Source organism: Microtus ochrogaster, unplaced genomic scaffold (assembly GCF_000317375.1).
Source record: "Microtus ochrogaster isolate Prairie Vole_2 unplaced genomic scaffold, MicOch1.0 UNK45, whole genome shotgun sequence".
Taxonomy (NCBI): domain Eukaryota; kingdom Metazoa; phylum Chordata; class Mammalia; order Rodentia; family Cricetidae; genus Microtus; species Microtus ochrogaster.
The window spans coordinates 1,397,308-1,417,249 of record NW_004949143.1 but is presented as its reverse complement, the minus strand read 5'-3'; the positions used below and the strand labels follow the sequence as shown (position 1 = coordinate 1,417,249).

Below are 19,942 nucleotides of genomic sequence, written 5' to 3'. Positions count from 1 at the left end.
TTACTGACTCGGGTGAGTGTTAAATTCCTCTGAACTTCCTGCTGCACAGCCAAGGCGGCCAGGAATGAATGAGGTCTTTGCTCATGGGCTGGTGGAATAATGTGCATTGCTTTTTTGTGTTGTTGGAAACTGCTCAGTTGCCTAGCACCAAAGCCAACGGCCGGCCTGTCCTTTCCGCGGCTCCTCCACCTCGGGTGACCAGGTTCCTGTGGCACCGCAGGCGGGACCGAGACGCGGAGGAGAGCCCCGGGCCTAGGAGGACGATGCTGCGCGGAAAGTCCCGGCTCAACGTCGAGTGGCTAGGCTACTCGCCCGGCCTGCTCCTGGAGAAAGAGCTCCTCGCGCCGGCACGAACCCCACGGAACCCTCGCGGGTACGTCACGTGAGTGCCGCGCCCCACCCGCGCCTGCGCGCGCTGCCTCCTCGCGTCACCGCGCCGCGCCGCGCCTGCGTGCTTCGGCCAGCTACTTCCGGTGCGACTGGCCTAGTACTGTCCTGGTACCGGCAGCCGCCTGACCCCGCCAATTATCTCGCGCCTGCTGCTACCCTCGCGGCCACGCCATGGAGCGCCTTGATAAAGCGGCGCTGAACGCGCTGCAGCAGCCAGAGTTCAGGTATTTCTGAGTTCGGCTGGGTAGCCGTGGGGGGGTCGGCTCTGGCCTGGCGTGCCGCCGCAGGGAACAGAGGCGACGAACCGGGCGGCCTTGGGATCAGGCCCCTCTGTGGGCTGCTGCGGGCTCCGGAAGAGGGCGGGCAGCTTGGAGGCTGCAGCTGCACGATGGGTGGCCCCACCTTTCATTTAAGCGAGCAGGTCGCCAGTTCTTGCTTCCTTGCATTTCCTCTCCCTGTTGTTAGGCAAGCTTGCTGATTTTCCAGGCGTGCTCTGTTGAGGACAGGCACTCGGCCTCCTTCCTCTTGAGACCTGCCAGGGCCTTCATCACTGGCCTTGTAAATACCTGACGTGTGAATGGAGAAGAATCTGACCCTGGTGTGAGGCCGCTTCTCTGGGGGAAACAGTCAGTACGGTGGAACAGAAGCAGCCGTTAATTTACATTGTCGGATTTCTTAATTCGTAGTTTGGCTAACTGCTTAGTTTTCAGCTTTGGAAAAACGGGAAGTTGAATTTAGATAAGTGATTTTCTTCCAAGATCACAAAATTAGGCCACACCGTTACTATAGCTTGAAAATGGACATCTGGCCACACCTGCTGATTCCAAAACCCTGTAATCCTTTTAACTCTCCAGTAATGTTAATGGGCATTTTTTTTTTTTTGCAAAAGTGACTTTTTATAAGAATACCAAAAGACATTCTTACTAATTACACTAACGATACAGTATACCATCTAGACACTTACTAGTGTTTTCTAAAGGAATTAAAAAAAATCTTCAAATCATTCGCTTGCAAATCTTGACTGCCACAAAGAGGGATATGGTAATCTCTATCTGTTCAATGTTTGCTGGAGAAATTGTGTAAAGAAGGAAAACTCAAAAAGTGTTAAAGAGTAGGAGCTTGATAAGATTCATTGGGAACATTCTTTTTGTGTGACTAACATTAATTCTGGTTTCTCCTTCCATTCCTCATTTCTGACAAGTCTCAGCAACCCCTAGTCAGAGGTATAAAATAAATCAATAAAATGGTATCCATTGCTTTTTAAAAAATATTGTCACTGATTCTACCTGACTTGGTTTGTGCCAGCAGAAGCAACAGGTGTTGAGTGCTATGGCTAGAAGCAAAAATATAAAAGTGGTATAAATGCCCGGGAAAGTTGGTCAGCTATTTTTTTAAACTGTATACACCTAACTTTGACTGTCCAGCTGTGTGCTTTGGACATTTTGGAGAATGACAGACTGCAAGTGTGTTCCATGGGATTGGATTACCTAGAGTGATTTAAGCCATCTTAGTTTTTAGTTTGTATAAGTATGCTCGGTGATATTTGTGGAATGACAAAATCATCTGAAAAGACATTTCTCAAAAAAAATTTTCTGTTTTTAAATAGTGGATAACTCTACTTAATCTTAAATTACTGTGCGTATAGCAGAGAAGAGGCAAAAATTTGAAGTTTAAGGTAGAGAGTAGTATGTATGTATTGAAAATAATAGGCTGGGCGGTGGTGGTATGTTCCTTTAATTCCAGCACTCAAGGAGGCAGAGGCTGGTGGATCTCTGGTGATGAGTTTGAGGCCAGCCTGGTTTACAGAGTGAATTCTAGGAGATCCAGGGCTATACAGAGAAACCCTGTCTTGAAACAAAACAATAATAATAATAATAGGCCATAAATTATTAACATATACATATCGGTTGTGGGAGACTGGACATAATTTACAGTAAAGGTTATATTTGCTTGGTGTGACTGTGATTGGGTTCTCTGGAAGAGCAATACTATTGAGCCATCTTTCTGGCTCATGCTTGTAAAAATTTTTCCAGGTAGTAGATATTTAAAAGAGATTATCTAAAGAACACTCTAGATGTAGTAGCATAGGCCTCTTAATACTGGCTACTGGGAAACAGAAGAATCACAAGTTCAAGGCCTAATTGGGCTACAAAGTGAGTTCTAGGCTATCATGGAAAACTTAGTGAGACCCAGTTTCAGAAGATAAGAAATCAAAAGGGGTAGAGAGGTAGCTGAATGGTAGAGTATATATATATGAGCCCTGAGTTCAATCCCTGGGATTGAAAACTAAATCACTAGTTGACTAAATAAGGAAGAATAACCAATCAACCCTTTCTTTGAATTTTTGTTCCTTATCAAGTTAGATAAATAATCTGATTATTGCATGCTTAAAGTATCACAAAATATGAATATCACTAAGGAAAATCTAAATTTCGATGCTTTTCTAAGACCCAGAAAAGAAGTGGTTGAATAGTGAGTATTTTCCTATTTTGGATATATATGATATATTTGATTATATGTATGATTATATACACATATATATGGTGAGGATTATGTAGCTAAGTAATGACAGAGTATAGTAAAAGATAATACATTTAGGTAGCAAAAGATAATCGTAGAACTTTTTGTTTCATGGCAGTAAGCTTAACAGTAAGATTTAATTTCTCATACTTGTACAAGGACTGTAATCAAGTCAGAAAGTTTACTACAGTACAGTTTTATGAGATATAATTTTCATCTTGCGGATTAGCTATTTAGACTCAATGGCCTTGGGTCTTTGCTACTTTATTGGACATTGGCCACAGTTCTGAATTTTCTCCCCCTATCCATGGTTGCCATTGTTTTATTCTTTCTATGGATTTGTCATCTTTTATTGAAGAATTTATATTTATGTGGGATGGTAGAATATGTTTACTCATATTGTCTGTGCGGCCGCGTGCGCGCACACACACACACATACAATATGAAGAAAATGGCTGTATCTGTGTAGAGTACTTAGCCATGAATGGAGTTTGTAGACTGAGTGTACCTCAGGATGGACATAGGACTAAATTTACTCAAAATTTCCTTCATCATTGGTATATTCAGTTCCAATACCGCTGTTGAGCTGTCCATTTTAGGCTTTTATTTGGAGTTCCATGGCATAGCCATTAATACATTTGTCTTTTCCATTTACTCCCACCCATCTGTATGTTCTAGGAGACCCTGACTGGGTCATGGCTCAGGTTGAGTCTAGAATACATCTGTCTTTTCTGGTGTTACCTATTTCTGGTCTAGCCTTCTAGTTGGGACAGAGTGTGTCCAATCCTTGGGGGGGAGGAGCTGTTTACCAGAGGGTTTGGGTTTTTCTGAAGTAAATTCCAGGGGCATACACCAGCACATTGTATGCCAAGCTGAAGGGCCTTTTCAGGTACTCGCATGCAAATGCTTGCTCCTTTGCCTTGTTCGGGAAGGAGGAAGCAATTTGTCTCATAATTCTTTCATCTTCAGGAGGGTGATTATTATATTTTGGATATGGCTTGTGAAAATTCTGTTTGTTTACTTTTTTCCAGAAATGAAAACACTTTAGCTTCAACCCTCAAGACACTCCTGTTCTTCACAGCTTTAATGATCACAGTTCCTATCGGGCTGTATTTTACAACTAAATCCTATGTATTCGAAGGTAATTTTTACATGCTTGAGGACATTTATCTTTTCTAATTTGTTCAGTGGTTTTATAAATCTTTCTGTTGTTAAAGTTGTTTTCTTATTCCTTTTGTATATAATATGTATATTATATATCTCGCTTAACTACACACACGCACGCACGCACACATATATCCAGTAAGAATTCATATGCTTTGGTTGGCTGGGTGTGGTGCTGCATGAGTATAATTCTTGGGAGGTGGAGGCAGATTTAGAGCCTGGACTCATAGAAGAGTCAGAGGCCAAGCTGAGTTGAGCTACATGAGACCCTGTTTCAAAAAGAAACAATTTTTTTATATTTATTACATATAATGTATTGCTTTAAATGCTTTACATGAGATTATCTACAGAGTCCCCACAAACTTGTGAGTTAATTTGTATTTTAGAGATGCAGTACAGCAAAGGTAATTTCTGTCTGCACCACAGGCAACTGGTGAAAACGGGTATGAAAACAGTGCTTCCCAGGTCTGTGTCGTGGGCACTGCTCTTCCTTATGGACACTCCAGGAACTAGGAGATGTCTTTCCTATGTTATTGTATGGGTAGAATTATAAACTAAAGCAACGTAATTTGTTAGCTGGGTACCAATTCTATTTATAATGTTCTTTCATTTTCTCATTGCTCTTAAATGTCTGTCTGTGTGTATAAAATCAGAGATTTGTGCTAAAAATGTGTATAAGAAATCATATTGATATTAAAAATAAACAAACCTTGATATTTTCTGATTTTATAGAGGAGGCTGTGTTAGCGCCTTTTCATGCTGAACTATTTATTTTATGTACCAACCACAATTCCCTTTCCCTCCCCTCCTCTCATTACCCCCCACTTCTCCCTCACCCCTCATCTACAGATGAGGCAAGCTCTCCCATGGGGAGTCAGCCAAGCCTGGCATATTGAGTTGAGGCAGGACCAAGTCCCTCCCCCCTGTATGAAGACTGAGCAAGGTATCCCATCATAGGGAACGTGCACCAAAAAGCCAGTTCACGCACCAGGCATAAATCCTGGTCCCACTGCCAGGGGTCCCACAAATAGAACAAACCACACAATTGCTACCCACATTCAGAGGGCCCAACTTGGTCCTATGTAGGCTCCACAGCTATCAGTCCATGAGCTCCCACTAGCTCAGGCCAGCTGTTTCTGTGGGCCTCCCATCATGATCTTGACCCCCGTTGCTCATATAATCCCTCCTCCCTCTCTTCAACGGGACTCCAGGAGTTTGGCCTAGTGCTTGGCTATGGATCTCTGCATCCACCTATGCTTAACCTAGAATTGTTTTTATAAGTTTTTATCATTGTATTTTATGTGGAATCATATTTTAATTCATATATGTATTTTGTACAAAATGATGGACTTAGTTATGGAAGCCAGTGGTATAATGTCAAGAGCATTTCCTTATAGCTGGTGTGAATTTTAAAATGTAGAACTGGGCACGACAGGAGACACCTGTAATGCTGGTACTTAAGAAAGTGACAGGAGAATCTTAACTTCCTAGCCACCATGGTCTACAGAATGAGATCTTGTGAATATTGAGAAACAGGAGGAGGAAGAGGAAAGAACCATGTGTATCTCTGCTCATTCTAACCATTCTGTCTCGCATGTGTGATTATATACATTTCTTTTATGTCTTTTTTTCTTTTTAAGACTTTTTATTTTTATAGCTTTTATTTTATATTATTTTACTTTTTGAGGTAATATACATTATATCATTTCTTCCTTCCCTTCTCCCATCTTCCCTTTCTCACTCTCTTTCAAATTCATGACCACTTTATAGTGATATTTCATTTGTATTTTAATAAATAAAGCTTGCCTGAGGTTCAGAGAGTAAAACAGCCCCACTGGTCAGCCTTACAGACCAGGCAGTGGTGGCACACACCTTTTATACCAATAGCCACACTAATTTGCCGTAGAAACCAGGTGGAAGTGGTGCAGGCCCTTAATCCCAGCACTAGAGAGGATTGTAACACGGGAATAGGCAGCTCTCAGTCACAGTCTCATTCTGAGAGTCCTGGAGCAGAATCGCTGCCATTTCAGACTGAGGGAGAGGTAAGAGCCAGTCGCTGCTGGCTGTTGTGCTTTTCTGACCTTCAAATATCTGTCTCTCAGTTTTTATTAATCGTGCTATACCTCTTTTTTCATTGTTTGTTTTGTGTGTATATGTGTTTTCCTAAATATTAAGTACAACATGCTCAGTCGTGTATATGTTTTACAGGCTGACCAATTGGTATATTGAATAACCAATTGGTGTTGTTCCCTGTGGAAGATTTCTTTTTCTCACTCTTAGTATTGCTTAGTTGCCTGTAGTTCTTTGTGTAGAGCTGAGGCCTCCTGGGCTTTTCTTCCTCCTTATCAGCGTGTCTACTGTTGTTGCTCAGCTCAAGTTTAGGGAGTAATGTTGGGGAGATTTCAGGGGTATATCTTCTGACATTACTAGGAGGCATAATCTCATAGCAAACTCCCTGATTTTCTGTCTCTTACAGTCTTTCTGTGCCTTCTGCATTGCAGTGTTGCCTGAGCCCTAACACAGGACTTGTTTTGGAGATGTAGTCCTTGGGACTAGGTTACATAACTCTGCATTTTGGTTGGTTGTTGTTTTCTATAATGGTCTCCATTCTAACCAGAATTGTTAGGCTTTGAATTTTGTGGTTTGGTGAGGAATAAAATGAATTTTTTTCTTTTTTCAATAGGTGCCCTTGGAATGTCCAATAGAGACAGCTACTTTTATGCTGCAATTGTTGCTGTTGTTGCTGTTCATGTGGTTCTGGCCCTGTTTGTCTATGTGGCCTGGAATGAAGGCTCACGGCAGTGGCGTGAAGGCAAACAGGATTAAAGTGAAAATCACCTTTTGATAGCATGAAATTTATTTTTGAAAATGTTAAGTACTTCTGGGATATTGATAATAAATACATTTTCTTTGAATAAAGTTGAAAGAACATGTTAAAATCAGTCTTAAGGAGTCAGTCGCATTTGGCTAAATTTTGACCCACCCAATAATATGATATGGTCACTTTGAACTTTGAATCTCCATTTGCAAACGAAAATTTGGAAAAGTTAAATAGGTACAAATGTATATGTTAAGAGAGTTATATTTTATCCTAGGAAGAATTTGATTACCTTATAACAACAAAAATGTATAGCGATTTGCCTTATACTTGCTTTTCAGTTTTATTTCTTTGGGTAGATTAAGAAATGCTTAGTGAAGCAAATCTAAATTTCCTTTTTCACTGGAGGACTTCCTGAAAAATACTCAGTCCTTGGATTTGAGATTCTAATTTCCTGTGGGAAGTTCCCTAAATTGTAGGCAGTATAGTTAATCTGAATGTCACTGAGGAAGGAAAACTCTCACATTCCATTATTTAATGGGGAAAGTTGCTGAAATTACACCCATTCATACAAAGAATTTAGGGTTACGGAGGCAAAGAATTGAGCTGACTGTCAGCATTGTGATTATCATGCTAACATTGTGCCCTCATTTTTCTTTGAAATTAGGCTTCAGTTGCAGAGTTTATCAAAATCCCATTTACTATGTTGTCCTACTTTAAAATAGATAGTATATAATAAGTATTAGAATGCCAAAATGGCCAGCTTTCACACATGGAGAGTGGATACAGTCTTGAAAACACCATATTTCTTGGAGTTTTTGTTGATCCTTTTTTTTTTTTAAATCAGTGCTAAGTTACATCCTGTATTTATAGATAATCCTTCAAGTCTTTTTTGACGAGAACACTCTTGCCCCAGATAAAAAAGCCCTGTTACCTTGCTTTGGTACCTTCCTTCAGTCTATGGTCAGATAAACCACTTGGTACTGTGCATATGCAATTTAAAGTGCTATTCCCCAAATATTTATTTTTTCTTAAATGTTCATAATATATGTTCTGTAAAACACTAGGAAAATACATGTCACAATTGGCCCGTAATGTTACTACTTGCAGACTATCAGTAGTTTAGTTCACAACTCCTGTTTCTTAATGCTGGTTCCAAATACACTACAACCTTGGTTTAAGTTTAGATCTTGCCAACTCCACCAAAGAGCTGTTTGCAGTTTTCCCTATACCTGATATTACCCATTGTCTACCTTTAGTCTTCTTAAATTCACATTTCAATGTTTTTATCATAAATAAAATTTTAAGATAACTCAAATATATAACGTGGATATATCAAAACATTACATAGTACCCCATAAGCATGTATGCTTTTTGTTTTTATATGTGAATTAAATGTAATTGTAAAAATGAAGAGCGTTCAAATACCTGTTACTGGTAATCCTAATATAATGAGTGGCCCCTGCTTTAATGTTTGCCATTGTTGATTTGTTTGTCTGCTGTTATTTTTATGCTGTGACTAGACTAGAGAAATAGAGGTGATTAGACATATAGATAATGTGTTTGTGTTACATTATCGCAAAGGCAAGATTAATGTAATTATTAAAGGATTGTTCTTAAGTCTTAAATTTAACTGTTGTATGTAGTTTGTATTTAAAAGTGAGTATTCTAAATATAAGGTTCTTTATTTTGTAAAGACTGCAATTTTTAGTATTATAATAGTTGAGTCTCAGACATTATGTACTAGATTTCTAGGTGGTTCCCTTATTAGGTGGCCTATTGAATTTAGAATTGTCCACTCAGTTTTTTTTTATATAATGCTAAGGTTTTTTTTTTTCTTGTACTGTTTATAAAATACACTGTCAGGTTATTTTGTTTGATTTCAAACATTGCTAACTAAATAATGGTACAGGTGTTTTAAAGTATTTTAACCGGGGGTACATGTAAACACATGTAATTTTCCCTTGGGAATAAAGTACAATGTGTTGGAACATTAAAATCAAATATTCACATTGATACTTAGAATTATTATAGAATAGATTTATTTCAAAGCTGTTCATTCTTTCCTAGGATTTTTGACTGCTCATTCTTGAATTTGCTGCTGTTAGCTATGTCAATGAATGTGGTATTTGACATTTTTAAAAGATATCTAACTAGTTTCCTCTTGCACAAAGTACATATAGTTATAGTTAATTGTTAAGTGTTTTCCGGCAGGAATATGTTCACTAATGTTCAAAACCTGATTGTATAATCTCAATTAGGGAGTATAACTTGAAGTGTCAGTGCAAGCTACTGATTTTACCACCTTTACTGTAACACCACCTTCCTCACCTTCTGATTTGCCTCCAATAATCTTTTCCCGCAGTACTGAAACAATGGAAGGTCTGCTGTAGGATGCGATTGATATCATTCACTCTTCAAATGGCTGCTGTTTCACATGCTACAGTAGCATTCTGGTTTGTGATGATAGTAAAGAATTTCAAACCTGCTATTCAACAGAACTGGGTGTTTCATGGGAATCTAACAGTAATTATAATAACTTGAAAGTTTACATCAGAAAACTCATACTGAGCCAGCTGTGGAGGCAGGAGCACGCCTATATTTCCAGTATTTGGGAAGCAGTTGCAGGAGATCAGGAGTTCAAGGCCACCCTGAATCAACAATAACAAAATTCTACAAAAACAAAGGACCAATTTCATTTTATCTAAAGAAACAGCCAATGGGCTTGTCTTTATTTTCACGTATATCTTATGTATACAGGAAAGTCATACTAGTCAGTAAAAGTATTTAGACAAGCAAGGTGCACTTAAGGAAAGCTAAAGCTGAAGGTATATGAAAGAAAGGATTGAAATCTTGATTTACATGTAACTACTATAGCTCCAGACAGTTTCATATTTAGTGCCTAGGTATAGTAAATTTGTAGACTTGTTAGGCCTATTTGATAATTGGTTCAATGATGGTACAGTATTTGTCACTTAGGTCAATGGCAGGTTTCTTTACCCTCAAGTCTTCTGTCATTCACTAGTAAAATATACAACCATTCAGATTCTACTAGCTGTTAAAATTTATTTTCACCAGGGTTGTGCTGGAGTGCACTCTAATAGCTTGACAGAACTTTTATTTCAGGGGGATGGAGTTACCTTAAAAAATGAGTTACTCTCAGAGATGTTGGCAACCTCCCCTGTGAATAGCATAACCCTTTATTCCGTATGAAAGTCCGGAATCTTTCCATATCGCTGCCGGCCACACTTATGTCTGTGTTAATTGCTATGTGTGCTTGAAGTATGTGTTCTTTTTAAGATGTTCTGTAAGTCATATTGTCAGTTATACAATCTAGTCTTCCTTCCACGTTTGGTGAAGTCTCACTGAACAGGAAAAATAGCAATAGCTATCAACATCTGCACAGCACCTTACAGTTTGCAAAAAACGTTCACATATTCTTGTCTGAGTTTTGCATAGTGAACATGTTACAGATATGTCTCTTGATGTCAATGCTGAGTGTTAGAATTTTCAGTCACTAGTGTCACTGGCCATGCTATGGCCACTGACTGGGGTGGGGTGGGGTGGGGTGGGGGTGACAATGCGCTGTCTGTAAAGTTAGTGTCATCACAATGGGGCCTGCATTTCTTAGCCACTTGCATCAATCAGACTGACTTGTTAAGTGATGCTTTTCTAGTCTTTACTTGAATGGGTTTTGTATTCAGTATACTGTAGCCTGTAATTTGTATTTATTTGCCACCTGTTGTCATTAAAAATAGTATCTGTAATATTACTGTGCTGTGTCCTCATTCAGTGGATATTGTTTTTATTAACCTCTGGTTTTAAAATGTGTTTGTGTGCTTGTTTCTGTTCATAATGTAGAATATGTGCAGAGTTCAGTTTTTAAATGTGTGTTTGCTTCTGTGTGTACCATACCGTATAAAAATAGAACTGTCAAGGATAAGGTTTATTATTTCACATGAAAGAATGGAGATATTTCAAGAAAATATCCTGTAGGCAAAAAAAAAAAAAAAAAGAATGGAGATATTTGGGTTGGGTGGGGTACTGAAGTGGACGGATTGGTTATATTCTAACTAGGGGGAATCAGTTAGAATTGATGTGGAGATAGGTTAAAGAAAGCTTGCCTCAGCCAGATGTGGAAGTACACACTTGGGAGGTGAAAGAGGACCATAGATGTTCAAGCTCATCCTGAGATACATAGGAAGTGTGAAGCCATCCTTTGCTACATGAGAACCTGTTCCAAAACACAAATTGTAAATTTTGGGGAATAAATGGATTTCAAATTTCACTAAAGGAATAAGGTTGAAAATTATTTGAGACTAAGAGAATTCCTGGGGACCTTTAGCTTTACAATACACACCCGTGGCTAATTTCCTGTATCTTGTTTATTGCATTGGCTCCAGCTCCTTTTGGTGCTTCTGGGGACTCCAACTAATCCTTAGTAATAAATACCACCCCATTCCAATTATCATTTGAAAGGTCTTAGTTCCAAAAATACAGATAATGAGATGTCCAGGAAGCTTAGGACACAGGTAATAGCACTCTAGAAACCAAAAAGTGTTGCTTCTATGGTGACTGGAACCAGACTGTAGAATGTAATTAAAATTTCCTATTTAGTGCCCTTGTACTGTTTTCTTGGTGTTTCTGGACTGATACAGTGATGTCTTGTTCCTTCTGTATTTAAAATGAAACACTTTTTTAGCGTTTCTAAACATAGAATCTACTTGGTTTGGAATCAAGTGGTTGGAACACTGTCTGGATTTTTACTTTAAGCATGCTGTTGATTGAAGGCTTCGTTGGGGAAGCCTCCAATCAGCTTTATCAGTGTGGTTCTATAGTGAGCACAGCAGCTAATGTTTTGTACTGCTATTTGGAGGGCCAGTGCTTATTTAAGCTAACTTTGTAACCCAGTAGATTTTGTTGGTTTGCGGTCTGATTCTCCCATCTTATAGAATTATGAATTCTAATATTGAAGTTTGCATAGGTTTGTGTGGAAAGAAGCCTAGAAAACAAACTGTAGATTGGATAGTGATCCTAGTTTGATTGCAAGAGGGGAAGTTTTGGTGCCATAATTTCTTTGTTGGTGTTGGACTTTTAATCGGTTGAAATGTATTTCTGTACCACAATGTAAACTTCAATAAAAGTTTGCTTAATTGTCTAGTAACATTCAAAAAAAAAAAAACAAAAAAACAAAAAACTACCATTTGTGCAAATGTAACCCGGACCTTTAACTCCATCCCTCTGAGAGTGCAGCCTGGAAATCAAGGACAAGTTAGTGGGCCCTCTGTGCCTCCTGATGGGGACTTGCTAGGAGAGATTTACAGTTTTGTCTCTAAATGGACTGGACTGGAAGACATTTGTTTAAAATGTGGCTGCTTTACAGTATTTGTGTTGATCTGTGTGCTAACTCTCTGTTCTAGGAAACAGGAAGATCTCAGTACGATCTCTCTGTACCAAATTTTGCCAGTTGTGGTTCAGGAAGAGGACGAAATGGTTGGAGCAGGGTCACCAAGTTCCTTCTCTCCATACCTGTGGGTCTGTGTTCCTGGGATTGTGGTATACTTAGCTCTGAAGCCCTACAGCATCCCCATTTTCATATCCCTTCCTATTTCTATCACCACTACACCTGTGTATCTTTGCGCATCTCAAGCCCCTTATGTAAAATGGTGGGGTATTTGCATACAATGTACATACATCCTTTTGTACACTTTGTCAAGTATAGATTGTTTATTGCCTAATGTGTTGTAGGAGGCTGCTAGTTTGTTTCCCGACCATCTGGCAGCTCAGACCTGAAATAACCACACAGAACTGTATGAATTAAATCACTGCTTGGCCAATCACTTAAGTGTATTGTTAGCTAGCCCTTGCATCTAGGATTAACTAATTTCCAGTATTTTATATTTTACCACGAGACTTGTGGCCTATTGGCAAGGTTCCAGCTGGCAGCTCCATGGTTTCTCCTCCACCTTCTTTCTCCCAGCATTCATATAGTTTTCCCTGCCTAATTCTACTCTGCCCTATCAACAGGCCAAGGCAGTTTCTGTAGCTTCTAGTTAGAAACACAGACCTCTTCCTCCACCCTTCTAGTCCCCTTGGACCAATTAAAATTAAAAATTGAGTAAATTAGTAAATAGGGAGGAATTAGAAAGCTCAACAAATGAAATAAGCCAAAAAAGGTAAACCAGTAGTTTTAAATGAGTTGGCCAAGGGGTTTGATGGAGCTGCCACCTGTAGATGACAGGGTTCTAATATGGCCCAATATTCCCACTCTCTTTTCCACTCCGTTTGATCACTGCTAGAAGCTATAAATGGGATGGGACAGTAACTCCATTCCATATGTATTTGGGCTTCTGGGGCTGCTGCCACAAAGCACTACTCAGTGTGGTCAACAACTGCAAAGCGGGGGGCTTCATGGCACACTCTATGATCCTGGTGCTCAGGAAGTAGAGTCAGGAGGACCAGAAGTTCAAGTTCATCCTGAGTTACATGGCAAGTTTAAAGATAGCCTGAGATACGTGAGACGGGGGAGGGGAAGGTGCATACAACCATATTTCCTTACAATGCTAGAGGTCAGAACTATGAGATCAAAGTGTACGGCGGGTTGATTCTCCCTGGAGCCTCTCGCCTTGCCTTGTGGATATTTGTTGTTTGTCCTGTCCTCAAATGATCACTCCTCCATGGAAATTTCTGTCATCTCATCCTGTGAGGATGCCTGTCACACTACACTGAGATGAATATGAGAAGCACTTGGCATTGATTTATAACCAACAGACAAAGAAAGCTCCAAGCCAGGAAATACAGGTAGACTGTAAATATGGGTAGATTGTAAAAGGTGGGATCCCATCTGTTGTAGGAGCCCCTTGTTGGTTCCTGGCCACCTGGCTATCCTAGACTGGAAATAATCACACAGAAACTATTAATTAAATCACCGCTTGGTTCATTGGCTCTAGCTTCTTATTGGCTAACTCTTACATATTAATTTAAGCCATTTCTATTAATCTGTGTATGGTCACGTGGCTGTGGCTTACTGGCTAAAGTTTCATAATGTCTGACTCTGGCGGTGGCTCCATCCATAGCTTCTCTCTGACTCCGCCCTTCTTTTTCCCAGCATTCACTCTAGCTTTTACCACCTAGTTCTGTTCTGCCCTTGTCAAAGGCTCAAAGCAGTTCTTTACTCACTAACCAATAAAATCAACACAGAAACAGAAGGACCTCCCACACCACCTGTCGGTTCATTTTTCTGCATAGGTCCCGTTTCTCAAAAATCCAATGGCAATGACACAATGGGTATCTTCAGACAAGCTGAGAGGTAGCTTCAAATTCTCAACAGACTTTTTTGGGTGTCTTTCTGAGGTCCAGAAACCAACCATACATGCAGAAAATATGTCAGTCGAAATTTGCCTCGCTCTGTGTGCTCAGTGCCCAGCTCTGGGACTGGCACATAACAGGTGCCAAGTGCATGCACCAAGTAAGCAAATGTCATTCTTCCTATGCCCCTTTAGTGGATTCTTTCTCTCTCATTAATATGTGCTTTCTGGATTCTTGAGCTACGGAAAGAGCTGATCCCTGACCTGTATGAAATGAATGGTGTAGTGATTTCTATCGTGACCCACAACACAAGAGTTTCTAGAAAGTGCTCACTCTTTGTAGTCGATGTCTTCTGAACGCACTGTTCTTCATAGCTCTGACTTGGGAGGGGAGAAAAAGAATGGCAGCAGGAGCATCACAGCTGGTTATATTATGCCCACAGGCCGAAAGTAGAGAGGCACAAGTGCTGGTGCTCAACACCCCCTTTTGCTCATGTTCACCTGTTGGCTGTGTACCCAGCCCACATCTGGTAGGTCCTCCTCACAGACGCCTTGTGGAATAGGCCCTCACAGACACAGTCAAAGTTGTATCTCAGGAGGTCAGAAGATCTAGTCCAGTTGACAATGAAGATAAACCATCACAACGAGTAATTGTTTATATCATTTGCTTTCCTTATTAGTACTAAAACAGTTTTCCTCCTGGTCATAGCCTTTGTGTAACTTTATGATGATATCTTATAACATGACCACAGTCCATAGAATAGATTTAAGCTTGTAAAATTTACGTATTTGTTATATGTTATTATTATGTGCATGCATGCACTTGTGATATTGTACACCACTGTTGTTTGATGTTTTACTCTTTTGGCTCTTTAGGCTCTTTGGGGGGACCACCACTTGGCTCCCAAATAAATCACACCAATGCTTATTTTTAGTTATAAATGCCCACCCTTCACTTAGCTTGTTTCTTGCCAGCTTTCCTTAACTTAAATTATCCTGTCTATCTTTGGCCTTGGGGCTTTTACCTTTCTCTATTCCTGTATACCATTTCTTTCCTTCTTACTCTGTGACTGGCTGTGTAACTGTGGCTGTGTGGCTGGGTGGCTGGGTGGCTGTTTCCTGAAGTCCTCCTCCTTCCTCTTTTGTTCCCAGATCCCTTCCTCCCAGATTTCTCCTTATATTTATCGTCAGCCCCACCTATTTTTCTCTCCTGCCTTGGTATTGGTCATTCGGCTCTTTATTAAACCGGCAGGTGTTCTAAACAGGCACAGTAACACAGAGTTAACACATGCAACATAAACAAAAGTAACACACCTTAAAATAATATTCCCCATCACACAACAGTACTCATGTGAAGGTCAGAATACAACTTAAAGAACCATGTGGGTTCTAGGGATCAAAATGGGAATTATACTTAAAGGTATGTACTAGTATATCATGGTTGCTTTCATTTACAATTCCGTGATAAACCATGGAGTGGAACATATTTCCATATACTTATTTCTACCTGTACATCTTATCTTAATGCACATTAGTATCTGCTGTTTTTACTTTAGTGCAATTAGTATCTGTGTGTGGGTACACATATTTTGTGGGCATGCATACATGTGCGTGTGCGTGGAAATCAAGGATGGGCCTTGGGTAGTATTCTTTGGGAACCATTTTGAGAGATGGTCTGCCGCGCATTGCAGCCCAGGTCTGCGCTCTATGCTCTAGACCCCAGTTCGCGAGCTTCGGGAAAGGGGCTGGAGGTTGAGAATACTCACGTAGAGACAGACCGACACATAGACCTTTAAACACTGATACCAAAAGCCCTCTTTAATAGCACCATGGAGGCTTAAATACACTGCAGTCAATGACCAACAGGTGAAAATCCCATCCTCTGATCCTCTAAGCTAGGCACAGCTTCTAGTGACTTCAATTAGAGGTTCTAGCAGGGAAGAGCAGCTGAAGGCCAGGACTCATTAGTCCCAACAATGGTCTCTCACTGATCCTGGGGCATGCTGGTCACACTTGTCTGGCTGTCCAGCAAGCCCTAGGGATCTTCCTGTCCTTCTCCGATGTCCCCGGTGCTAGCTGATAGACAGGTGTCATTACACATCTTCTTACGACAGTGCTGGAGGGAGGGATCAGCCTCTCATGCTTGACAGCAACTTTACAGACTGAGCTGTTTTCCTACTCGTAATCATTTCATAATCCTGACAAAGTTGTCACATTTTCAAAAATGTGAAATTTCACCTTGTTTGCTTTGCCTATCACTTCTCATTTTTAAAAGCAAATAAAATATTTTGTGAACTCTCAAAGTAAAATGAAATGTTTGAATCAAGAAGGTGAACTTGGTTTTGGTCCCACTTTCCCTTTAAGTAAGTGATTGTCTAAAGAATTCACTTTCCTTTCAGAATCTCAGTGTATTCTGCAAAGTAAAAGGGATGGCAAAGAAGATTTGAGAAGTTTTTGTGACTTTGGTTGCTTTTGCTTTTGTATTCTGCATCAGCTAGTGGAGTTAGAGTGGTTATGCCAACATTCAGGCATCTAAACCTTTGGATGCCTCGTGATACATTTATCTTGAAAATTTTCCATATTTCGTGTCCATGTTGAAATGAAGAGCTCCGAGAGAGGCCGGTACCTAGCAACCAGATCTCTTCAAATACCTCATTGAATTGTGTTTGCAGAGAGTATCAGGGGAAAGAGATAGACAGCAAAAATGGACCCACGCTTCCCTGTTAATTTCATTTGATGACTCACCCAGTCTGTCATGCAAAGATGGCATTGATTTAAATTGTGACCTTTTCTTCTATCTTCTATCATTAAAATAATGCCAGTAAAAGGGCAGTGACTCACCACAAAAACAGATTCTTTGTCAGAAAATTAGCAAAGCACTGTCACAAAGAACGTCGGCAAAAGGGTCTTTTTATTCACCCTACCTGGTGAGCAAGCAGCATTCTTTGCCCAGCTCATTAAGTGCCTCTTCTATAATATGTGCTGTGGATTCAGTCTAGCCTGTTATTTTGTTGATTTGCTCTCATTTTGAGCAGTATTTCAGGCATTGAATGCACAAGGTAATTTTCCACTGAATCAGTTGCTAGTCATCATTGCCTCTGTAATTCAAAGAGGCTTAGGGGGCTTTTTTACAATGTAAAATAGTTCTCCATTTTGTTTATGAATCTGGAGTCTCATATATGCATATATTAAAATTAGGTCTCCATTTTTGTGAGTACTTAAAGTGATGGGGATGTTGAAATTATTGTTTTTTTCAATTACTAAATAAGCACATCACTAAGAAGAGAAACCTTGGAGTTTGGTCTTAAAAATAAGGCCTATCAATTATGCAGTTATTATTTCAGCCTGGCCTGCTCCTATTAAATTATATATCAAGGCAACATTTAATAAGAAAAATAATCATCACTTGTGTTTAATTTAAGCTGTATTTATTCATCCTGTCACATTCTAGAAGGTACCAGACCACAATGCTTATACTCCCTCTATGACATAAATACAACTTTGTGGAAATTTATGTTCAATAAGCTTTAAGCCATAATATTATGTGTTCTTGAAAACATGACGAAAACACAGATCTGGAAGTGACAAACTCAAGATCATCTGGTATCAATCTTCATTGTACAGGTGTTAAGGCTAGAGGGGAGAAGGGAGGAACAGCTTGTTGGTGGTCTCATACCAGCTCATGAAAATGCCAAGACAATAACTCACTCCAATTCCCAAATCAGTTCTCTTGCTAGGTTAGCCTTTTACACCAGAATGTCTAGAGATGATGGGATGAATTCAGGAGAATGTTAACCTCATCTGTTAAAAAAATGTACAAAGGATCCTGACAGGTAATCCTCAGTAAACAAGAGGTTTTTAACATTTATGGGGACCCTGTAGGAATTTTTCCAAAATAGACAGGAGAAATTTCATGGCTTAACTTTATGAACATCTATGTAGATATTATGATTTAAAACTTATTTAATCCATTTTATGGACAATAATACCACATTATGTTATTATGTAACTAATTTTGAAAAGACTAGAAACATTTTTGTGTGACTACTGAAATAGCTACTTCTGGTAACTAATGAGTCAATTAATTACTCAGGTTACATTGATTCCTGGATCCCACCACAACCTTGAGGCTGCTTCTGCTTCCCCTTTTAGAAATTTGTAGTAGTGATTCTCAACCTTCCTAGTGCTGTGAACTTTTAATGCAGTTTCTCATGTTGTGGTGACCCCAAACCATAAAATTATTTTTTTTACTATTTTATAACTGTAATTTTGCTCCAATTATGAATTGTAATGTAAATATGTTTTGGAGATAGAGGTTTGCTAAAGGGGTCATGACCCACAGGTTGAGAACCACTGATTTGTAGCACTGTTAACTTTCTCCCCTCTAAAAGTTTCATTAGTTTTAGATGAAGGCTCCCTTAACTAAAGGTAAATAACCATGTTTCAGAATAGTTTGAATGAGCACTTATGGCAATGCAATAATCCATTGACTCATCTAATGAAAGCAAAGCTTCAGAGACTATAAATAGCAACACTTACTGGGTTCAAATCTCCATGGGGTGAAGTCTATGCAATTGGATTCTGTCAGAGTCACCTCAGACTGCATAATTCTTGAGCTCATTATCATGACAGCTGATGCTGTGGAGATAAAACTTTATATTTCTATATGGATATTAATATATCAAATATGTAGTGAGTAAAGTTTAGGTCCCTTATGCTTGGGAAGCAGAGAAGCATGAAAGGCAAGGTACAGGAACACAGAGGCTCCCATACTGAAGATGGTAAGTGGGATGGGATACTCTGGTATCAGTTCTGTGTATGGCACACTAAAGTCAATTTCTTTAGGGTGAAGGGCTTCATAAAGTATTGGGTAATGTAGATGGGTGTCTTTCATGTAAATTCAAAACACATAAAATAATAGACTATATTGTTTAGAGTTACATGAATGCCTGGAAGAATTCAGAGTGTGAAGGAGACTAGCTATCAAACACAAGTTTTGAAAAAAACCTTAAAAAGAGTTAGTTTCATTCGTATATATTGACCGTATATAATGAGGATTTTTATATGTGCCTACAATGTATTTTGATGATGCTCACTGCCTTTAAGTCCCCATTCCAACTCTCATTCCTGCCAACCCATTCCTCTTCCCAGCTAGTCCCCCTCCCAACTTTCTTTTCTGGTGACACATTGAGTTTCATTAGGGCTGTTTAGAGTTTGAATAAGGGCTTATTTACATAAATATGGGCACCTTATCAGTGGCTGCACCATTGAGGAAAATCTCTCCCCCCTTCAGCAACTGTTTGTTAACTGTTCATAGAATCTCAGGGAAGGCTGGGCTTTGGGAGGCTATCCCCCCACCTCTATCTCCATGACTAGATGTCGATGGGTCCGGGGCTATACAGGTCAAGTTTAGTACAATAGTGTGCCTTTGGCAGCTAGTATTGAGGACTCAGGTGCTGACTGATTTACTGTTTATATTTTTTGTGTGTTTAAAGTATTTCCAACAATTTTTCAGTAGAAGGATAAAAGAGAAAGTCTTTAATTTCCATTAGTGTATGTAAAAGAACATGATCCATGCATGGCCAAGGAAAGGTTTGATCATTCATTCATTCTTTCTTACATTTTGAAATGGACTATAACACCTGAACTATCTATTTTCTGGACCCAAAGGGTAGTTTTCTGACTGCTTTCTTTCAGTGAACAGAAGAGCCCAGAGAGAAGTGGTAGTTCTAAGACAAATGTT

At 39.5% G+C, this 19,942-nt stretch overlaps 1 protein-coding gene across 1 annotated transcript; it reads left to right on the top strand.

Moving 5' to 3' along the window:
• The first annotated feature begins 449 nt into the window (after positions 1-449).
• Positions 450-8,512, top strand: Vma21 (VMA21, vacuolar ATPase assembly factor). Its single transcript, XM_005369176.1, has 3 exons — positions 450-614; positions 3,942-4,051; positions 6,758-8,512. Exons 1-3 carry the CDS (start codon positions 562-564, stop codon positions 6,898-6,900), a joined length of 306 nt encoding a protein of 101 aa, XP_005369233.1. The 5' UTR covers positions 450-561; the 3' UTR covers positions 6,901-8,512.
• The last annotated feature ends 11,430 nt before the right edge of the window (positions 8,513-19,942 follow it).

Excerpts from the sequence above, each read along its gene's own strand:
- Vma21 (XM_005369176.1), top strand. The coding sequence starts at position 562 with ATGGAGCGCCTTGATAAAGCGGCGCTGAACGCGCTGCAGCAGCCAGAG. Across the intron at positions 615-3,941 it reads CTGCAGCAGCCAGAGTTCAG|AAATGAAAACACTTTAGCTT; the intron begins GTATTTCTGAGT and ends ACTTTTTTCCAG. Across the intron at positions 4,052-6,757 it reads TAAATCCTATGTATTCGAAG|GTGCCCTTGGAATGTCCAAT; the intron begins GTAATTTTTACA and ends TTTTTTCAATAG.